Source organism: Dasypus novemcinctus, chromosome 7, assembly GCF_030445035.2.
Source record: "Dasypus novemcinctus isolate mDasNov1 chromosome 7, mDasNov1.1.hap2, whole genome shotgun sequence".
NCBI classification, from domain to species: domain Eukaryota; kingdom Metazoa; phylum Chordata; class Mammalia; order Cingulata; family Dasypodidae; genus Dasypus; species Dasypus novemcinctus.
Genome location: NC_080679.1, coordinates 96,873,452 through 96,891,431, shown reverse-complemented (window position 1 = coordinate 96,891,431; position 17,980 = coordinate 96,873,452). Strand labels below are relative to the sequence as shown.

General features: G+C 40.4%; 1 protein-coding gene across 1 annotated transcript in view; it reads left to right on the top strand.

The window, feature by feature from the left end:
- Window positions 1–17,980, top strand: part of FMNL2 (formin like 2) — a 346,942-nt gene that overhangs the window by 193,500 nt on the left and 135,462 nt on the right. Inside the window, 1 exon segment of the mRNA XM_071216434.1 lies at window positions 9,560–9,643. Coding sequence (XP_071072535.1) covers window positions 9,560–9,643 — 84 coding nt within the window.

Below are 17,980 nucleotides of genomic sequence, written 5' to 3'. Positions count from 1 at the left end.
TGAATGGATAAACTGGTATATACACATGATGGAATACTATGCAGTAGTAGAAAGAAATGAAGTCGTGAAGCCTATGACAACATGGATGAACCTGGAGGACATTATATTGAGTGAAGCAAGCCAGACACAAAAGAAGCAATATGGATGTGATTGCACTATTATGAACTAAATATATTTTGTAAACTTGTGGAATTAATAATTAGAATATAGGCCACCAGAAAATGGAAGGAGGGTAAAGAATGGAGATCTGAGGGTTAATCTGTACAGAATTGTTAAAAAGGTTGTTTGTAAATCTTTGGAAATGAATAGAAATGGTGAAAGCTTATCATGCTGTTTGTAACTAGCAGAGCTATTATATGGCTATGACAGTTGTTGAAAGGGTCATGTATGTTACTAGATGGAAAGCTAAAAAATGTAACATGGACCTGGATAACTTAGTGAAACCTTATATGAAATACGAATACGGGTGACATCACATATATGGCAATTTTTACAAAATATAAATACAAATAGAGGGAGGTGGATGTGGCTTAAGTGGTAGGGCTTCTACCTACCATATGGGAGGACCCAGGTTCGTTCCCTGGGGCCACGTGGTGAAAAAGAAGTAGAGAGAGCATGCCTGCATGGTGAGCAGTACTCAAGTGGCAAACCAGCTCCCACATGGCGAGCTGAGTGCATGTGCAGTGAGCTGAGTGCCTGTGCAAGTGAGTCATGCAGCAAGATGATGACGCAACAGAAGAGAGATGAAGGGGAGAGTTAGGGTGAAGTGCAGCAGAGACCAGAAACTGAGGTGGCACAATTGACAGGGAACCTCTTTCCACATCAGAGGTCCCCAGGATCGAATTCCGGTAGATCTTAGAGGAGAAAAAATGAGAAGAGAAGACCAAAAGAGAAATAGATATAGAAGATCACACAGTGAATAGATACAGAGAGCAAAAACAGCAGAGTGGGGGGATGGGGGATGGGGAAGGGGAAAATAAATAAATAAATAAATCTTAAAAAATGCAAATAGAGTGACAAACAGAATAGCAGCTACATATGGCAGAGAGTGATTGAGAGATGATTTTTTTTAGTTTTTTAAAATTTTTTATTGGAATAATGAAAATGCTCTAAAATGATTGAAGCGATAAATGTACAACTATGTGATCATACCATTGATTGAACACTTTGGACTTATGTTTTATTAATATCAATAAACTTGATTTTTTTTAAAGGAATGAAGTTCTGATGCATACTACAGCATGGGTGAACCCTGAAAACATTACACTAAGTGAAATAAACAGGAGATCAAAGGACAGATGTTGTGTGGTTCCACTTATATGAAATATCTAGAATAAGCAAGATCATTGAGACAGAAAGTAAATTTGAGATTACCAGGGGCTTAGGGGTTTGGGAGGAAGCCGAGTTATTCATTAAAGGGTAGAAGGTCTAGAGTTTCTGTTTGGGGTGAGGAAAAGGTTTTGGAAATTGATATTGGTGATGGTTTCAACATTGTGAATATTATCAGTGCTACTGAACTGTACACTTAAAAAAGTTAAAATTGCACATTTTGTTATATATATTTTACCACAATTTTTAAAAGTCAAAAAAGAAAAGTTATGGAAGGACTATTTGTATTTAGTTGAATACTTAAAGAAAGCCTATCAAGAAAAGAGATTATACCTAAGATTGTGAATGGGAGATTAGATTTATATCTCATTGCCACATTTCTCTCCCTGAAGAGAAAGGAGAGCTCTGCAGATTTTATTTTGACAATGTAACTAAATTAGAGAGCTGGCTCACTGTGCCTGCTGTGAACTTCACTGGCAACAGTGGATAATATTAATACTCACAAAGATTAAATAAAAATAACAATGAAAATGAAAGATGACTAATTATGATGTTTCGCTTTGGGAACTATTTGGCTGGCTTCCTGAATCCTATGACAGAGAGAAGCTGAATATATTTTAGGAGTATCCTCTAGGCTAGGAGGATATTAGGATTTAGGATGTCAAGTAGGTAATTAGAACATGAGTGTTAAGTCATGGAAGGAAGTGACTTAGGTTAGTCGCACAGAAGGGCGGGTCATTTGTTGAATTTGCAACTACCTTCCAGCTGCTCAATTCTTGCAATTTTAAAGTGAACCCATAGGAGAACTGGTGTATTACTCAGTTCCACGTGACTCAGCCTAATGTCCCAATAAATGGTATAAGGAAAAAATGTTAATGTGGGAAGAATCAACAGAGGAGGAGCCCTTTACCTGGTGTGTTTTGAGGGCCCCTGAAAGGTTTGCTTGTCATAGGAATGTGACATTTCCTTCCTCGATGACTGACCTTTGGAGACTTCCCACTGCCTCCACTCCTATTGTGCAGGTTTATTCTGTGTGGCTCGTGGTGCTTTGCCTTCCCTTATATCTATGCCTCTGTTGACAACATTACCTTTACCTAAAATAATGAGAATAAGAGTAAAATATCTAGCCTGTTTTAAAAGTGCTTCCTGTGTCCTTATTTTGCAAATTACTTCACATGCAATATCTGATTTAATTTTCTCAAAAACTCTGTGGTATTATTGGTATTGTGTGGTATTATTACCACCGTCACCATCACCATGATCTCCCTTTTATGAATGTGGAAACAGATTCAGTTTAAATAATTTACCCAAGGTTACCTTATTAATGAGTGGTAGAGTTGGGATTGGGACCCAGGTGGTCCATCTCCAGAGCCCAAATATTAAAAACTTTGCTGGGCTGTCAAATGCCATTCATTGGTCACACATCCAGCCTGTCCATGACATTCCCCGCTTTCCATAACAAAAAGTCGTGGCTCTTTCTCCTGGGTTCCCTTAGGACTCTTTGCACTTGTATTATATTACTTCATGCAATCTCTTTTGTGTTCATGTACTTATCTTTTCTGCTTCCTTGGTATGTCCTTGAAGCCTGAATTTACCTCTTATTTGTGTTTCCAGCTTGGTGTGAGTAGTGGTGGGCTCATTAAATGTTTAAAGACTTAACAAAGTATCTTACTGTGGATTCAGCTCGGTGCCTTTTTTCCCCTTCCTTTTTTAAGATACCATAAGACTCCTGTTAAAATGCCAATGTTTTATCTGCAAAGCTTTCATAACCTAATCTGTGTGTTTTCACCTTTGCTTGGTAATAACTCTGATTCTGGTTTCTCTAGTAGCTGAGCTCAGACAGGCCATATTTTAGAGACATGGAAAGAGGGTGATGCTGCAGACCTCTCTTTTGAGTCCTGGCTTTGCTATCTATCTGTGAGCATGGTTGTCTGTCAGTTTTCTTCTCTGTTAAATGGAGAAGATAATACCTACTTGTCAGGATTATAAAACAGGGAATTGTGTAAGAGCCTAAATGTCTGAGACAGATCATGCCATCAATAAATGGTACATCTTGTTTTGACCCTCAGTTTTGACTCAGACTTGATTCTGACCTTCAGTTTTGAATTATATTTACTGGCTTTTTCCACTCTGGACTGTGCATTTTACTTTGCTTTTTTATTCAGACTATGTGGCCTTAGATCACAATAAATGGTAGAATCAGGATTGGAATCCAGTTAGTCCAACTCCAGAACCCTACTAGTAAATTCGTACTCCAAACCCCTCTTTACATGCCATTCTTGACTGTGTTGTTCAGCCATCCAATTGCAATCCACAGTATCTCCCTTCTTTTGGGTTCCTGTAAAATTTTATTATTTTAACTGCTCTAAAAGATTGTCTAAACCATTTTTAAATGATCTTCCCTGCTTTCTTAAGTATTAGTAACACTGCTTGCAAAGTCTTTGTCCTTTCTTCTTTCTAAGCAGGAAGTTATGTAATAGAATCTCTGTTGTAAAATCAGGTGACTTAATACATAGAAGTTTTAATTTAAGGATTATGAGGACAAAAGTATATTACATAAGGTATATTTGGTACACAGTTCACTTTCAGTACTGCCTGACTGCATATCAGTGTCTTGTTTTCTACATGAGCGTTGAGGCTATCGGGAAAAAAGATGTTTGCCAGTTTGTATTGTTTCCATGAATGTGGGATAAGAGCTAATAACAGATTATTCCCTAGATATTCCCTATAATTGCTTCTGAATGGATTGGATATTTTCATTCTGCTCTCTGTTAAACAGACAATTTTTCTATAAATATAACTTCAGATGTCTAGACTATCATAGACTTTTTAAAAATTTATTTCTCTCCCTTCCCCCCCTCACCCCCCAGTTGTCTGTTCTCTGTGTCCATTCACTGTGTGTTCATCATCTTGTGTCAGCTCTCTGTGTGTGCGGCACCATTCCTGGGCAGACTGCACTTTCTTTCATGCTGGGTGGCTCTCCTTACAGGGCGCACTCCTTGTGCATGGGGCTCCCCTATGCAGGGGACACCCCTGCGTGGCACGGCACTCCTTACGCGTATCAGCACTGCGCATGGTCCAGGAATCCCGGGGTTTGAACCACGGACCTCCAGGACCTCCTTGTGGTAGGCGGATGCCCTATCCATTGGGCCAAGTCCACTTCCCTATCATAGACTTTTAAACCATAATTATTTTCTCCATGAAATATTCAGTAGCTTGGCTATTCCATTGTTATCATTTAGTAGTTTTATCCCCTCTTTCCAAAAGGTTCTGAGATGGCAAGCACATTTCAAAACAATACAGTTATACAGTTACAATACAGTCATACAGTTATGGATTAAACCAGAATAGAGAACGTAAATATAACTGTCACTGGGATAGATTAGTTGTTATAATTGGTATTGATCTGAATTAACTGACAACAAAGGTTAAAAAGGGAAACAGTTCAGGTTCCCTGGTTTATCATACATGGTAGAAGAATGCCTAAAATGTAACACTACCCCTCCTCCCTGCCCTCCCCATGAAAATGCCCTTATAATTGAACTTGAAAACTTTTTCCTCATGAGTTCTTGTTTGAAAGATAATAAGCAATGGACATTATCTTTGAGATTTTACAAGAAACAGAAATGCGCTTTCATGTAGAGCATTGTGTTAATAGCTGAAGATACTGTATTTTCAGTCTGGATAGTGTGGCTCAATTATTTTGCTATTCATTTTATTCAGCAATCCTTGTAGTGCTTACTTTGTGTCGGAAATTGTGCCAGACATTGAGGAGTTAAAGGTTTTTTCCGGGAAGCGGACTTGGCCCAGTGGTTAGGGCGTCTGTCTACCACATGGGAGGTCCGTGGTTCAAACCCCGGGCCTCCTTGACCCGTGTGCAGCTGGCCCATGTGCAGTGCTGATGTGCGCAAGGAGTGCCCTGCCACACAGGGGTGTCCCCCGCGTAGGGGAGCCCCACGTGCAAGGAGTGCGCCCTGTAAAGAGAGCTGCCCAGCGCGAAAGAAAGTGCAGCCTGCCCAGGAATGGCGCTGTACACAGGGAGAGCTGACACAACAAGATGATGCAACAGAAAGAGTCACAGATTCCCGTGCCGCTGACAACAACAGAAGCGGACGAAGAAGAACACGTAGCAAATAGACACATAGATAATTATGGTACAGTGTACTTTATGTTGTAATAGAGACATGCATACAGTGTTAATTGAACCTAAAGGGGAGAGTGTCTTGAAGTGGCTGGGCAAAGGTTTTAATGTTTAATGATATTTGAGCTGATTTTTGAAGTTTGCCAGGTTGAGAGTGAAAGAGAAGAGACATTCCTTATAGAAAAAATACTCTCGATGATCTAATTTATTTAGCTAGAAACTTTTGTACAATCTAGAGGAAAGGATAATTATCATCCATTAAACTTTCCAACTTAAATATCGTATGTCCTCAGTAGACTTTGGCAACAACACCTCTTTAATATGCCTGTGGTGCAGATTATTCTGGCACATGGTGGAAGCCCAGTAAATGGATGGCTGGATAGATGAAAAGAAGGAAAAGAGAGAGCCCTGTGGCAAAGGTTTCAGAAAGTATGGGTGCGGTGAAGTTGTCACTGTATTAGGAAAACTTGGAAGTTGATTTACATTTTCAGCTAAATAAAAGAGCAGTCCAGTTTTATACAGGCTGCAAAGGGATCTGAGGTAGAGCCAATATTTTCCTCAGAAACTCTCTTGAACTTTCATGAATTACCTGCACAAACATTTAGCTTGGACTCCAGAGTCTTGCCCTGTGCAGCATCAAAGGAATGAGTTCATTGTTTTAAAAAAAAACAGTTTAAAAGTTTAAGGGTAGCTATTACCAGCTAATCACAACCTCCCTGAACATTAGCCAGGCCTCTGGGGAGTATCTCATTTTAAATAGAACTGCATCCTCGTGGTCCCTGTATGATTATTAAGTTGTACAGTGTATGCCTGAGCAGCTCAAAGGCTTGAGTAGATACTTGTTAAGTTTTAGTTTTGATGTATTGACACTGAGCTGCTTCTCCTGACAGTATCTAGTCATCAGACTTCTTAAGACTCTGAGTTCAGAGAGCTGCAGTCCTTTCCTCTGATCTCCAGAATCTCCCCTTACCTGCTTGACTCTTCTCTTGGATGTCTCACAGCTATCCCGAGCCTGAGCAAGGCCATGCAGAAGTCACATTCTTCACCACCGCCCCAGATCTGTGCCTTCTTTTGCCCAGGCACCCCTCTCATTAAATGGCCCCCCCCCTCACCTCAGTGTTCAAGCGTGAAACAAGGTATTAATTCTTGACATCCTCCCTCAGCTAATATGTCTGCCCCATGAATTTGAGTTAGTATTTCTGACGTCTATCCGCTTTTCTTCATTCGACTTGCCGTCAGCCTAGTCCAAGGCACAGTCATCCTTCCCTTGAGCTACGGCCCTGGGCCTCCTGACTGACCTCCCTGCTTCTACTTTTGTTGTTTCTAATCAGTTCTCCAACTAGCATCCTTTCTAAAATGTAACTTAATTATGTCATTTCCCTACTCATGAGCCTTCAATGACTTCCCATTGCATTTTAGAGAAGATAAAAAAATATTTTCCCTGGCCGGCATGGGTGGGCATGATAGGGCCTTGGCTCTTCCCCAGCTTCATCTTTGCCTCATCCCCTCTTTCACTGTCTCCTCAGCCACGCTGGCCTTCTTTTGGCCTGTTGACCATGCCTTGGTCTTTCCTGCGTTAGCATCTTCTCATGGTTTCCTTTCTGGAGAATGCTGTCATCGCTCTCACCAGGCTCACTCATTCTCATTTTTTAGCACTCATATTAAGTGTTACTTTTTCCTGAGGGACTTTCCAGACCAGTCAATCTGAAATTGTCCTCTGTTAATCTCTCTCCAAGTCTTATCAGGGTTTTAAAAGGTGTGCATGTATTTCCTCATTTCATGTGTCTCCTCATGCTCCGTGAGGATTATATCTGTTGGACTCCCCACTGTATGCCCAGCATATGGCACAGTGCCTGTAAGAGGGAGGTGCTTCCTAAACATTTGTTGAATGAAAGTCAGCTTCATCAAAATAAACATTGGTTTAGAGAGGAGCATCTTGTGTTTCTCTTTGCTATAACAGCAGGACCTGTATCTAATTCCTGTAGCAGTGTTTGCAAGCTCCTTCCATGTGAGGGTCTAGCAGAGTACTAACAGAAGTTCATAAATTATTTGCCATATTGCCTGGCTGCAAAAATCTTGATGGCATTGTCAGAGTTTGTCCTTGGGAGTCTGGTGGACTAAATTTATATCCTGGCTTTGCTCCTGTAAAGCTGTGCAATCTTGAGCAAGTTAACCAAGTTATCCCAGCTCTGTTTCCCCATATATGAAATGGAGAAAATTATATCTAATCCACAGGCTTACTATGAAGATTGCATTTCGATATACAAAATTCCTAATATACTGCTTGGCACATTGTAGGTGTTCAGGCACTCTTTTCCTTATCCCCTTTATGACCCTGCAGACTAATAAAGACTTGGGAAAAAAATGCATTCAACTTACCTTGTAATCTTAGTGTTTAGATTTAATGTGTAATCATACCCAGGGACCCAGGGTCACTAACCAATTTAAGAGGAAACAACCATCTCTCGTTTTCAAAAAAAGCGACGGATTGATTATTTAATGGGCACTAATGTTTGTGCCCCTGCCGCCTCCTGCCTCCCCCCCTCCCTAGAATTATACACATGGAATTCTTCTTTGTCTTAGTCTAGGTTTAACATTGTAAAACTGTTATAATAAATACGTATGTCTAGATATTTTCCAGTCTAGTTAAGGTAAATATTCTAGGGTGATAGGCCGTATGAAAGCGTTTTTCCCAATGTAGATGTTTCTGTGGAGAAACCTTGGCAATACCGTTGAAAACTTTGGAGTCCAAAGCTCTTTAAATTATGCTGTCAGCTTTGGGGGTAATTAAAAAAATAAATATTCTGAAGACACTCAGTTCTGAAATCTGGTGGGTTAGATTCAGATTAGTAGTGGTAGATAGACCATGCTAGATCAAGCTTAAGGGAAATGCTGGGATACATTATCAAAATATTCAAAAATTAGTTCTCTGTCATTAGTTCAGAATAGCTCACTGGCCCTTGCCTGTATTTAACTTGTTTTGCCAGATGACTTGAGCCTGTAACCCTGGCAAAGGGCAAATTGTTTAAGTGCCAAGTCCTTCAGAGAGCTGGGAGCTTGAGCATTCAGACTTCAAACCTTTGTATTAGTTTCTTCGAATATTGACCCAGACAAAGAACTGTATTGAGATAGGTGTAATTTAGTGTTGATGTCAGGGGTTAGATAGGACAAATAATAGATATTAACTGACCTCTTCGGTTCAGTTGTTTCCAGCTTGGGAACTTTAGGGAGGTTAAGGGAATGCATCTGAACTCCTTCTGGGGCTCTTTACCTCTGCCCTGTTCTGTGGCCAGAGATCACACCTCAATCCCAGTAAAAATGTGTATCACTGGCCTTTTGGGATGTTAGACTAATGCATGTGAATGTTGCTCAACAGATCCGTGAGCAGCACCACAGAAGGTGTGCTATGTTGGTGGAGGGTTTTTATGAGTGCCGGTGTCTAGACAGCTCATTTAGCTCGTAGTCAATTTTTCATCCCAAATCCATCTTGTAAACCAATAATAGCTAGACTGAGATTTATGTTAGGTAATGGTAACCTATGTCTTGAAGAAGTCCTGTAATCTCATGGAAGAGTCAAAAAAGGTTGCTTTGTTTTGAGGATTTTCATTTTATTTTAAAAATCTTTTCCTTTTCTCATGTTTGTCTGTCAGAGAGAAGGTTCCTGCTATTCATGAGAGGTTCTGGTCATGGAATTTTCTTTTGGTGTTTACTGGTTGGTGTCTGATAGGTCTGTATTGCTTTTAAAAGAACTTGTGGCAATACCACTTGAACTACACCTTCTGATCTTTTGTTGAGTAGAATGGGAGCCCTTGTTAAATGCAAGACGAATTCCTTATCTTTGCTGAAATGCAAACCTAATTGTTCAAAGCAGGCCCTCTCAGATGCCCCTGCCTAGAACTTCAGTTTCTCTGCCTCCCATTAAGCCAATTTGATATTTAGATGACTTCTGTAGGGTGTTTTGGTTTAATTGGAGGCTAGGAATTTAAAGAAAGCCACTAAAGAATCACAGTGATATTCTGTGGTCTGCAAATAAGTTGCCCGTTAGCCTCCTGGGGTGGCATGTAATGTGTGCCTTTTCTTGTTTTACAGAATGCTATGAACCTACCTCCTGACAAAGCCAGGTTACTGCGGCAGTATGACAATGAGAAGAAATGGGAACTGATTTGTGACCAGGTAAGAAACAGTGATGCTTTGTCAAGAAAATAATGAAAGAAGGAACCAGGTTTTTTCCTTTAATGTTAGACTTTTCTTTAGGGTATGCATGAATTTCTGTTTTGTGCCCCTTTGCCTTCCTGTTTCTTGTAACAAATGAAAAACTGGAAAACAACTTCATTTATTCATGAATTATTTTACTTCTGTCCTTTATTTTCAAATGTCTTATAGTTAAACTTTCTGGGAAATCTAGTCAGGTGGTCAAACCAAATTTAGATGATCTGTTTCTCTATTTTACGTAACAGTTTATTCTGCTTGAATAGTGTGGGTCCTCTAATTTAATTGCCTTTTGTAGCCATAGATATTGATATCAAGAAACCTTTCTTACGCTGATAAATCATTTCATATACTAGCAATTCTCTAGCTGTTTTTATTTTATTAATTCATAACATATTCAAACTCTACAGCGGGATGTAAATCAAAAAGTGAATCCTTCATTTCCCTTCATTACCCTCCAAATTCTATGCTGAAGAGGCCACTGGAAAGACTTTGTATCTCTTTCCAACTTTATCTGTTTGCATTTTTATTTTATTTTATTTTTTAAAGATTTATTTATTTCTCTCCCCTTCCTCCCCGCCCCCATTGTCTGCTCTCTGTGTTCATTTGCTGTATGTTCTTCTCTGACTGCTTCTATCCTTATCAGCAGCACCGGGAATCTGTGTTTCTTTTTGTTGCGTCATCTTGTTGTGTCAGCTCTCTGTGTGTGCGGCGCCATTCCTGGGCAGGCTGCACTTATTTTGCGCTGGGCGGCTCTCCTTACAGGGTGCACTCCTTGCACGTGTCGGCACTGCGCATGGGCCAGCTCCACATGGGTCAAGGAGGCCCGTGGTTTGAACCATGGACCTCCCATGTGGTAGGCGGATGCCCTATCCACTGGCCAAGTCTGCTTCCCTGTTTGCGTTTTTAAAACCCAAACAAATATTCGAATACACACACGTTCTCTCTATCTTCTGCATCTTGATACACTCTCAGTATATATGGCTCTACTTCATTCTGATACCGAGCAAAAGCGGGTTGTTTTTCCTCGATGTGTCTTTAGAGCTAATTCCTGAGACATCAGGGTTTCAGAGAGGGGAAGAGTTTTATTGGTTGTGCAAGCAAAGGAGCACAGTGGCCTTCTGGCCTGGGCCTGCATCCAGGTTCTGCAGAAATTCTAGTATTTTATACATTAGGATGCTAATAAGTAATTGGGGTGGGTTCTTTCATTAATAAACATTAAGGGGTTGCGCCAGGATGGGGGTGGGTGCTAACGGAGTGGGGAGAGTGAGTTTCAAGGTTACAACAATTATCCCAGATCAAGGCATCCAGGAGAGGGGTCTACTTTTTAAAAGCGAAGGTCAGCTACAAGGCTTTTCATATGGCTGTAAAACAGAGGAAGGTGGAGTGGTCACCCTTTCATTAGAAATGTTCATATAGAAAGGTAAGATCTTTGGAGTAATTATTATAATGGCAGGTTTTTAGTTGGAAATGGCCACATACAAAGGGTGAAGTCAGTCTAGCCAGTTTCAGTAATTTTGGATATTAGTTCTTTTGGCTAATTTAAAAAGCATCTATACAATGTTTCAGTAATCATAATAATTTGTTAAATCTTAACCTTCAGTTACAATACTTTTAAATGGTTCTGTAGTGTTACATTGTACTTGGTCATCTTTTGGGCACTTTATTGGAGGGCTAGGTACAGGCTAATTTTTGTGAACTTGGAAGAGCTGCTCTCTAAGCAGAGTTAAGTCTGTATTAGTTCTGCTACTTTGTGCCATGCACTTCATGGTGGTTGTATAAATCCCCCCACTCCCCACCCCCAGTGAACATTTCTGGGGAACGTTGTAGTTTCTCCAAACACAGTTTCCTTGGGTAATTGTAGGGACAAAACGTGTCAGGGGAGCAGAGTGGTTTTTCTGTTCTTCATGGGTAGGGAACTCATGTTGCCTGAGGTTCACAAAGAGCTTCTTCCTTTACCGTAGCTCCTAAACTAAAACAGTAAAGAAATGGTGGGAAAATCACCCACTTTTTGCCATGTTGAATGTGAGCATCAAGAGTAGAAACTGAAGAAGGAGAATACCTACTTACTGCTTATATGGCTGATGCAAAACAAATCTCTGCTGACACATATAATCCCTTTTCGTGGGAATTAATTTTTAATCAGTATTATCTAAAACCGTTATTGCATAGAAAATGATTTTATAGCAGCAGTGGAAAAAGGGGTTATAGGAGTAATTCATATAAAGGAAAAGCAATCCCGCAAATGAGGGAGGTACAGGGAGGCAGTAAAACATTCTCCAGTGTGACAGAGCAAAGAGAACATGGGCAAGGTGGTCGTTTTGTTCGTGCTGTGAAGGACTTCCTCACACTGGTAGGGTTCACTGATGAGCTGGTTTGTCTGACTCCTTTCTGGCTTCATTGCACTATTATTTTTGTATCTGCTAATGATGGAAGATTTTTAGCAGCTATACACGGATCAGAAGTGATTTCAGGGCATCAGTGGTAAAGTCCAGGGGACCTTGAGCCGGGAGAGGAGCACATCAGTTATCTGATTATGTGCGTTGATTTTCAAGTCCTGAAAGTGTAATTATTATTGCTCTTAAATGTTAGTATGCCAGCACATGGACAGTGTAGCTCCTTCATCTCTTCCTTTTTTGTCACTCAGTCCTAGCACCTGCTTAAGGCTCCAAACTCAAGTGGCTCCAACAGTTCTCAGGTGTCATGATTGATTTTTTAATAATAAATAATTATTGTGACTAATAGCCAAATTTAACAAACAGATTAGTTTAATGAGAACTTTGTTATTTAATCTTCAAAGCAGTCACATTAGTATCTCCATTTGACATATGAGGGAACCTGAGACTTACTGAAATCGTTTGCCCAAGGCCACATAGCAATTAAGTGGTAAAGCCAGGATTTTGGCAGAGGTTGTCTATTCTGGAACCTGTATCCTTCCTGTGCTGAAGTATATATTTAGAATGATGTAAGTAAATAGTTAAAACAGCGTTTACCCCTGCTTCTCCGACTTGTATTCTGGTATGGTTTCTTGTGTGGGGAGAGGCGGCAGCTCAAGCACTGAGCCTGGCATACCTGTGCTACTCCTGATTTTGATTAGGTATTAGGCATTGTGAAAAGTGTTGTCAGAAGAAAATTGGGGGCTTTTTGTCACATATGGGTATTCCTGGGTGTGTCACATAGATGAATATCATTTGTCCTTAGTATGTTTGTGCAGGGAAAGAGAAAAACCATGAAAGTGTTCCAACTCTGGCTTTTTGGCAGTGATCATGTTTAACTGTTGGTCGAATGTTTATATTACCTGTTTAAACATGGACCATGTCATATATATCTTTGATACTAACATATATCTGTGATACCTAATGAAATAGATACTCAAAAGATATTTGCTAGGTCCAAAATAGGCAAATTCATAGAGACATAAATTAGATTATTGGTTGCCAGGGGTTGGAGGAAAGGGGAGTGCCTCTAATGAATGCATGGCTTCTTTTTGGGGTGATGGAAGTGTTCTGGGATTACGTAGTCATGATGATTGCACAACATTTCCAGTATACTACAAACCACTGAACTGTGTACTTTAAAAGGGTAGCTCTTATAGTATTGAATTATATTTTGGTTTAAAAAAAATTGCTTCTACAGTAAGTTAGGAAAAAAAGAGAGGAGGAAGACTTAAGGGAAACCAAATGTTTATGTGGCTCTTGTTTGGATCCTGATCGGAACAAACTAACTATAAAATGACTTCCTGAGATAATTGGGGATATATGCTTATTGTTTGAGTATTAGATGAGTCTAAGAAATCATTATTGATTTTGTGGAATGTAGTAGTGATATTGAGATTATATAGGAATTTATCTTTATAAGAGAAATGTATTGAAGGGATGAAATGACATGAATGGGATTTGCTTTAAAATACTTCACACACACAAAAGAATAAAGAAAGTGTGAAAAAATCTTAATTGTTAAATCTTTGTGATAGGATGTGTTGGAGTTTATTATAGTATAGTAGAGTACTAACTTTCGCATACGTTTGAAAATTCATAATATAATAGAAAAATAAAGATTTGTTACATAATGATCTTGACTTTTCATCTGTAAAATATAGCTAATATTAACATCCCTAAATTATTTTATTTTATTATTTTTAAAATTTCTCTCCCCTTTCCCCTCTCCCGCTATTGTCTGCGCTCTGTGTCCATTCGCTGTGTGTTCTTCTGTGACCGCTTCTATCCTTATCAGCAGTACTGGGCATCTGTGGTTCTTTTTGTTGCATCATCTTGTCGTGTCAGCTCTCTGTGTGTGCGGTGCCATTCTTGGGCAGGCTGCACTTTCTTTCACGCTGGGCAGCTCTCCTTATGGGGCTCACTCCTCGCGCATGGGGCTCCCCTACACGGGGGACACCCCTGCATGGCAGGGCACTCCTTGCGCGCATCAGCACTGCGCATGGGTCAGCTCCACAGGGTCAAGGAGGCCCGGGGTCTGAACCGTAGACCTCCCGTGTGGTAGACGGACGCACTATCCATTGGCCCAAGTCTGCTTCCCTCCTAAATTATTTTAAAGATTGGGACAATATATGTAAAGTACACAGCATAATGCTTGACACATAGTAGGTGCTTCATAAATCGGTGGTGGCTGCAGTGGCTGCTGCTGCAGGACCTAGATGTTAAAATTGGTACCATTGTTGCTTTTTTTTTTTAAATTATTTTATTTGTTTATTTCTCCCCGCCCTCTCATTGTTTGCCATTGTTGTGTCTGTCGTCTTTCTTTCTTTAGGAGGTACCCGGAACCGAAACTGGGGACCTCTGATATTGGAGAGAGGCACCTAATTGCTTGAGCTACTTCCGTTTCCTGCCTTGTTGTGTCTCTTGTTGCATCATCTTGCCGTGCCTGCCTGCAGGGCCAGCTTGCTGTCTTGCTCATCCTCTTTAGGAGGCACCAGGAACCTCTGCCCCCTGCTTTGTTGTGTCGCTCATGTTTTCCTTCTTGTGTCTCTTGTCGCATCAGCTTGCTGTGCCTGCCCGTTGGGCCAGCTTGCTGTCTTCTTTAGGAGGCATCGGAATCTGAAACAGTGACCTCCCGTGTGTAGGCGGGAGTTCAATTGCTTGAGTCACATCTGCTTCCCCATTGTTGCTTTTATTGTTAACTTGCTCTCAAAGGCTTGGAGATTTATCATATAAAATCTTATCATCATATGTCACCCAGACATTATGGTTTGAAAGCATGTTATGTGAAGCTGTTGGTGGAAGCCACAGCTGTAAATATTTAGTCCAAGGAAACATCAAGGCAAAAGTCTTGCCTTATTTGTGAAGCCTTAGAATAGTGTGTGTGTTGTCATTGATACTTGACATCTAAGACGTACCCCTGCCTCCCCCCAATGCTTTGTGCATAGGATATTGAATACAACTATTAATTTTTATTTCTTTTTAAGCAAATAATGCAGATATATTGCTATTTAGGATACATATGTAAGCAAGGTACACAGACTAATAAAATACTAAAGGAAATTTATTTCCAAAGGGAAGTGTCATGAGTATTGGAGGACTTTTAGAGAAATGATTTCATGTTGCAATTCCTTGAAAAATTATCATGTGGACACTCTGAATCATGGAACTGGTTATGTTTCTCCTTTTTTTCCTTGGCTACTAGAATGCTCAGAGTCAAATTGTGGTCTGCCCTTACCATCTTACTGGCATGTGTTCTGTTTAACAACCTCATTCATGGCTTCGTCTCATTTTTCCTGCCCACATTTTTCCTCTCTACCAATTTTGTCACTAAAAAAAAATCTTGTATGAAGTTGCAGTCTTTGAATCATTTCTTTAACAACGTAAGTATAAAATAATATCATTACTGATGAACAAAGGCTATTTGCACTGATTAACTCAAAACATATTTTCTATATGTTGTAGGCATTGTGAAAATGTGGCCATTGAATCTCCTCTGTTTTTTTCTAAGAAAGCAAATATGGAGTGACAAAATAAAACGCTTTGTCATGAGTTGGCTTAGGAGAGTCAATTGAGTTGAATCCAGTTTGTTATTTAATGTGGAACATCAACTCTTTCATACTTTCCTTTGATTGCATTTGTCTGTCTCTTTGTTTTATATTTACTTAAATATGTCTCCCCAACCATAATGTTTTTCTTGAGGGCATAGACGGTGTCTTATTGTTTGCATACCTTCAACACCTTAGTTAGTGCCAGAAACGTTGTAGTTACTGAAAGTTTGTTGGTCCTCAACGGAGAGGAGGGCAGAAAGTAAAAGAAGGTTGGTGGATGAGGAGACCTGGATGACTAAGCATAGGTTTTCTATTTTTTTATACTTCTCATCCTCCTACACCCTTTGGTATAGTTTGTTAGTGAGTGAAACTAAACTTGGCTTCTCAATTCTGGAGACTCCTTTAAAGAGAGAAGAGCTGATATACATGCGAAGGAATCTATATGGGCATTTCTAAAATGAATCTGCCTCCTACCCATGGGCAACTGAAAAGGACTACTGCATGAGCTGAGTGAAACTGTAGTGACTCCAGTTCTTTGGCTAATTCTAGGAGCAAGGTAAAAGTTTTGAAAGGATTAAATTCCAGAGGACTCTATATAGTAACTATATTCTTGCAATGTCCCTTAGTCCTTTCCTAGATTACTGTGTAAATATAAAGATCCTCTGGGCTTCTGGTGGATCTCAGAGGTTACAGTAACATGGGACAACTGTCTTAACTCCCTTGAGAGTGATGCTGAAGAAAGAGGGGCTTCCTCGCTGGATTTGGGGCAGTATGAGGTATGTGCCAGACTGCTTGTTTCTGCTCTTGTAGGTGGGGGCAGGATTCCCATAAGGACATCAATTCAAGGACTCTGTGGGGACACTGAGGCATGTTTTATAATAACATTAGATGACAGTATGATCGTAGAAAGGTGGAAATGTTAAATTCCTTTGATAACTGCACATGAAAACCCTCAAGCTGCCTAGACATAAGGGGCCCTTTCGTTGGTCCTTAGGCCAATGAGAGAAAACCGTTTGCTCTCATTCTTGCCTCAGTTTTCAGATCTGTGTTGTACTGTTTGGCTTTGGGGCCTGGATTATTTCTTACCAGTTTAGGGCTGTTATCACAGTGGGTATCATGGATGAATGCAGTGTTTAGGGAACATTCAAGATCCTGGATGAGCTTTGACTTTTAGATCATTATATCTGGAAGGGTTATTAATGGTTTAGAGACCATTTATTCCAAGCCCCTTTTTTTTTCAGTTTTCCTACTGACATAATTAACATTTATGTATAAAAAATTAAATGTATTGGAGAATATGAAGTAGAAGTACCTCTTTTACCCCTCCTACCTGTTCATCACTTCCCTTTATAGATGATGAAACTGAGGTTCACAAAGCATAAAGGACTAGGCTGAGGGCAAAGCCATCGCAGATAGTGAGATGAGAACACCTGTTTCCAAACCCCACTGTTCTATTACACCAGGGACCTCGGCCCAATCCATTGAAGCAAAAATGGTAGTAGGTAAGGAGCTACTTTCAAGGCCTCAAACTCTGGTTTCTCAGGTATTTGGGGGTGTGAGGTGGAGGAGATTGGTTCATAGCTGCCTCTGCTGGATAATCAAGTTAGAGTGATTAGCCAAAGAATCCAGTACATTTTTAGGTTGCGCTATATGTCAGACCATCCAGATGAGCAGTGCTGATGGATATAGAGTCCATGAATGCATAATCCAGTCCAGAAACCAACCATTACAGGTGCCACAACTGAACTGGGTTAGAAAGCTGCCCTCGAGGTTTGCTTGAGCGGATGGTACAGGGCTTATTCAGTGGGGGTGATTTGGCTGGCTCAACCTTGCCCCCTAATGGCTGGCTATTGCTTTGCGATGTAGCCTTGAGCAATGGACATGGAGTAGAGAGGAGGAGCCTTCGTTTCCTCACTCTATGGACTGATATGGAAGGAGATCAGAAAAAATGCAAAGTAGAAAAGGTGAGAGTGTACGGAGGCAGCAGGAAATGTTCCTAATTAGACCCGGCTTCCTGTGTTAAGCACTTCAGGGAGACTGGATTGCAGCCCCGCAGGCTTGGCCTGTGCCCTGCTCAGGGGAGTGTGGACCCCTCCTGCCGCTCAGCCCAGCTGGGCCTACCCAGTGGCACCGTGATACTCCCTTATGGTGATAGTTGCTCTCTGGTCTTTGTCTAACACAACTACCTTGTACAGTTTGAATGTACTTAATCATTAAACATGGAATTATTTTTCAAACGCTTCCCTTATTTCCTAATATATTTCTTTATAAAGAAAGGAAAATTACTTATTGGAGAATTCATATCAATAGTCAAG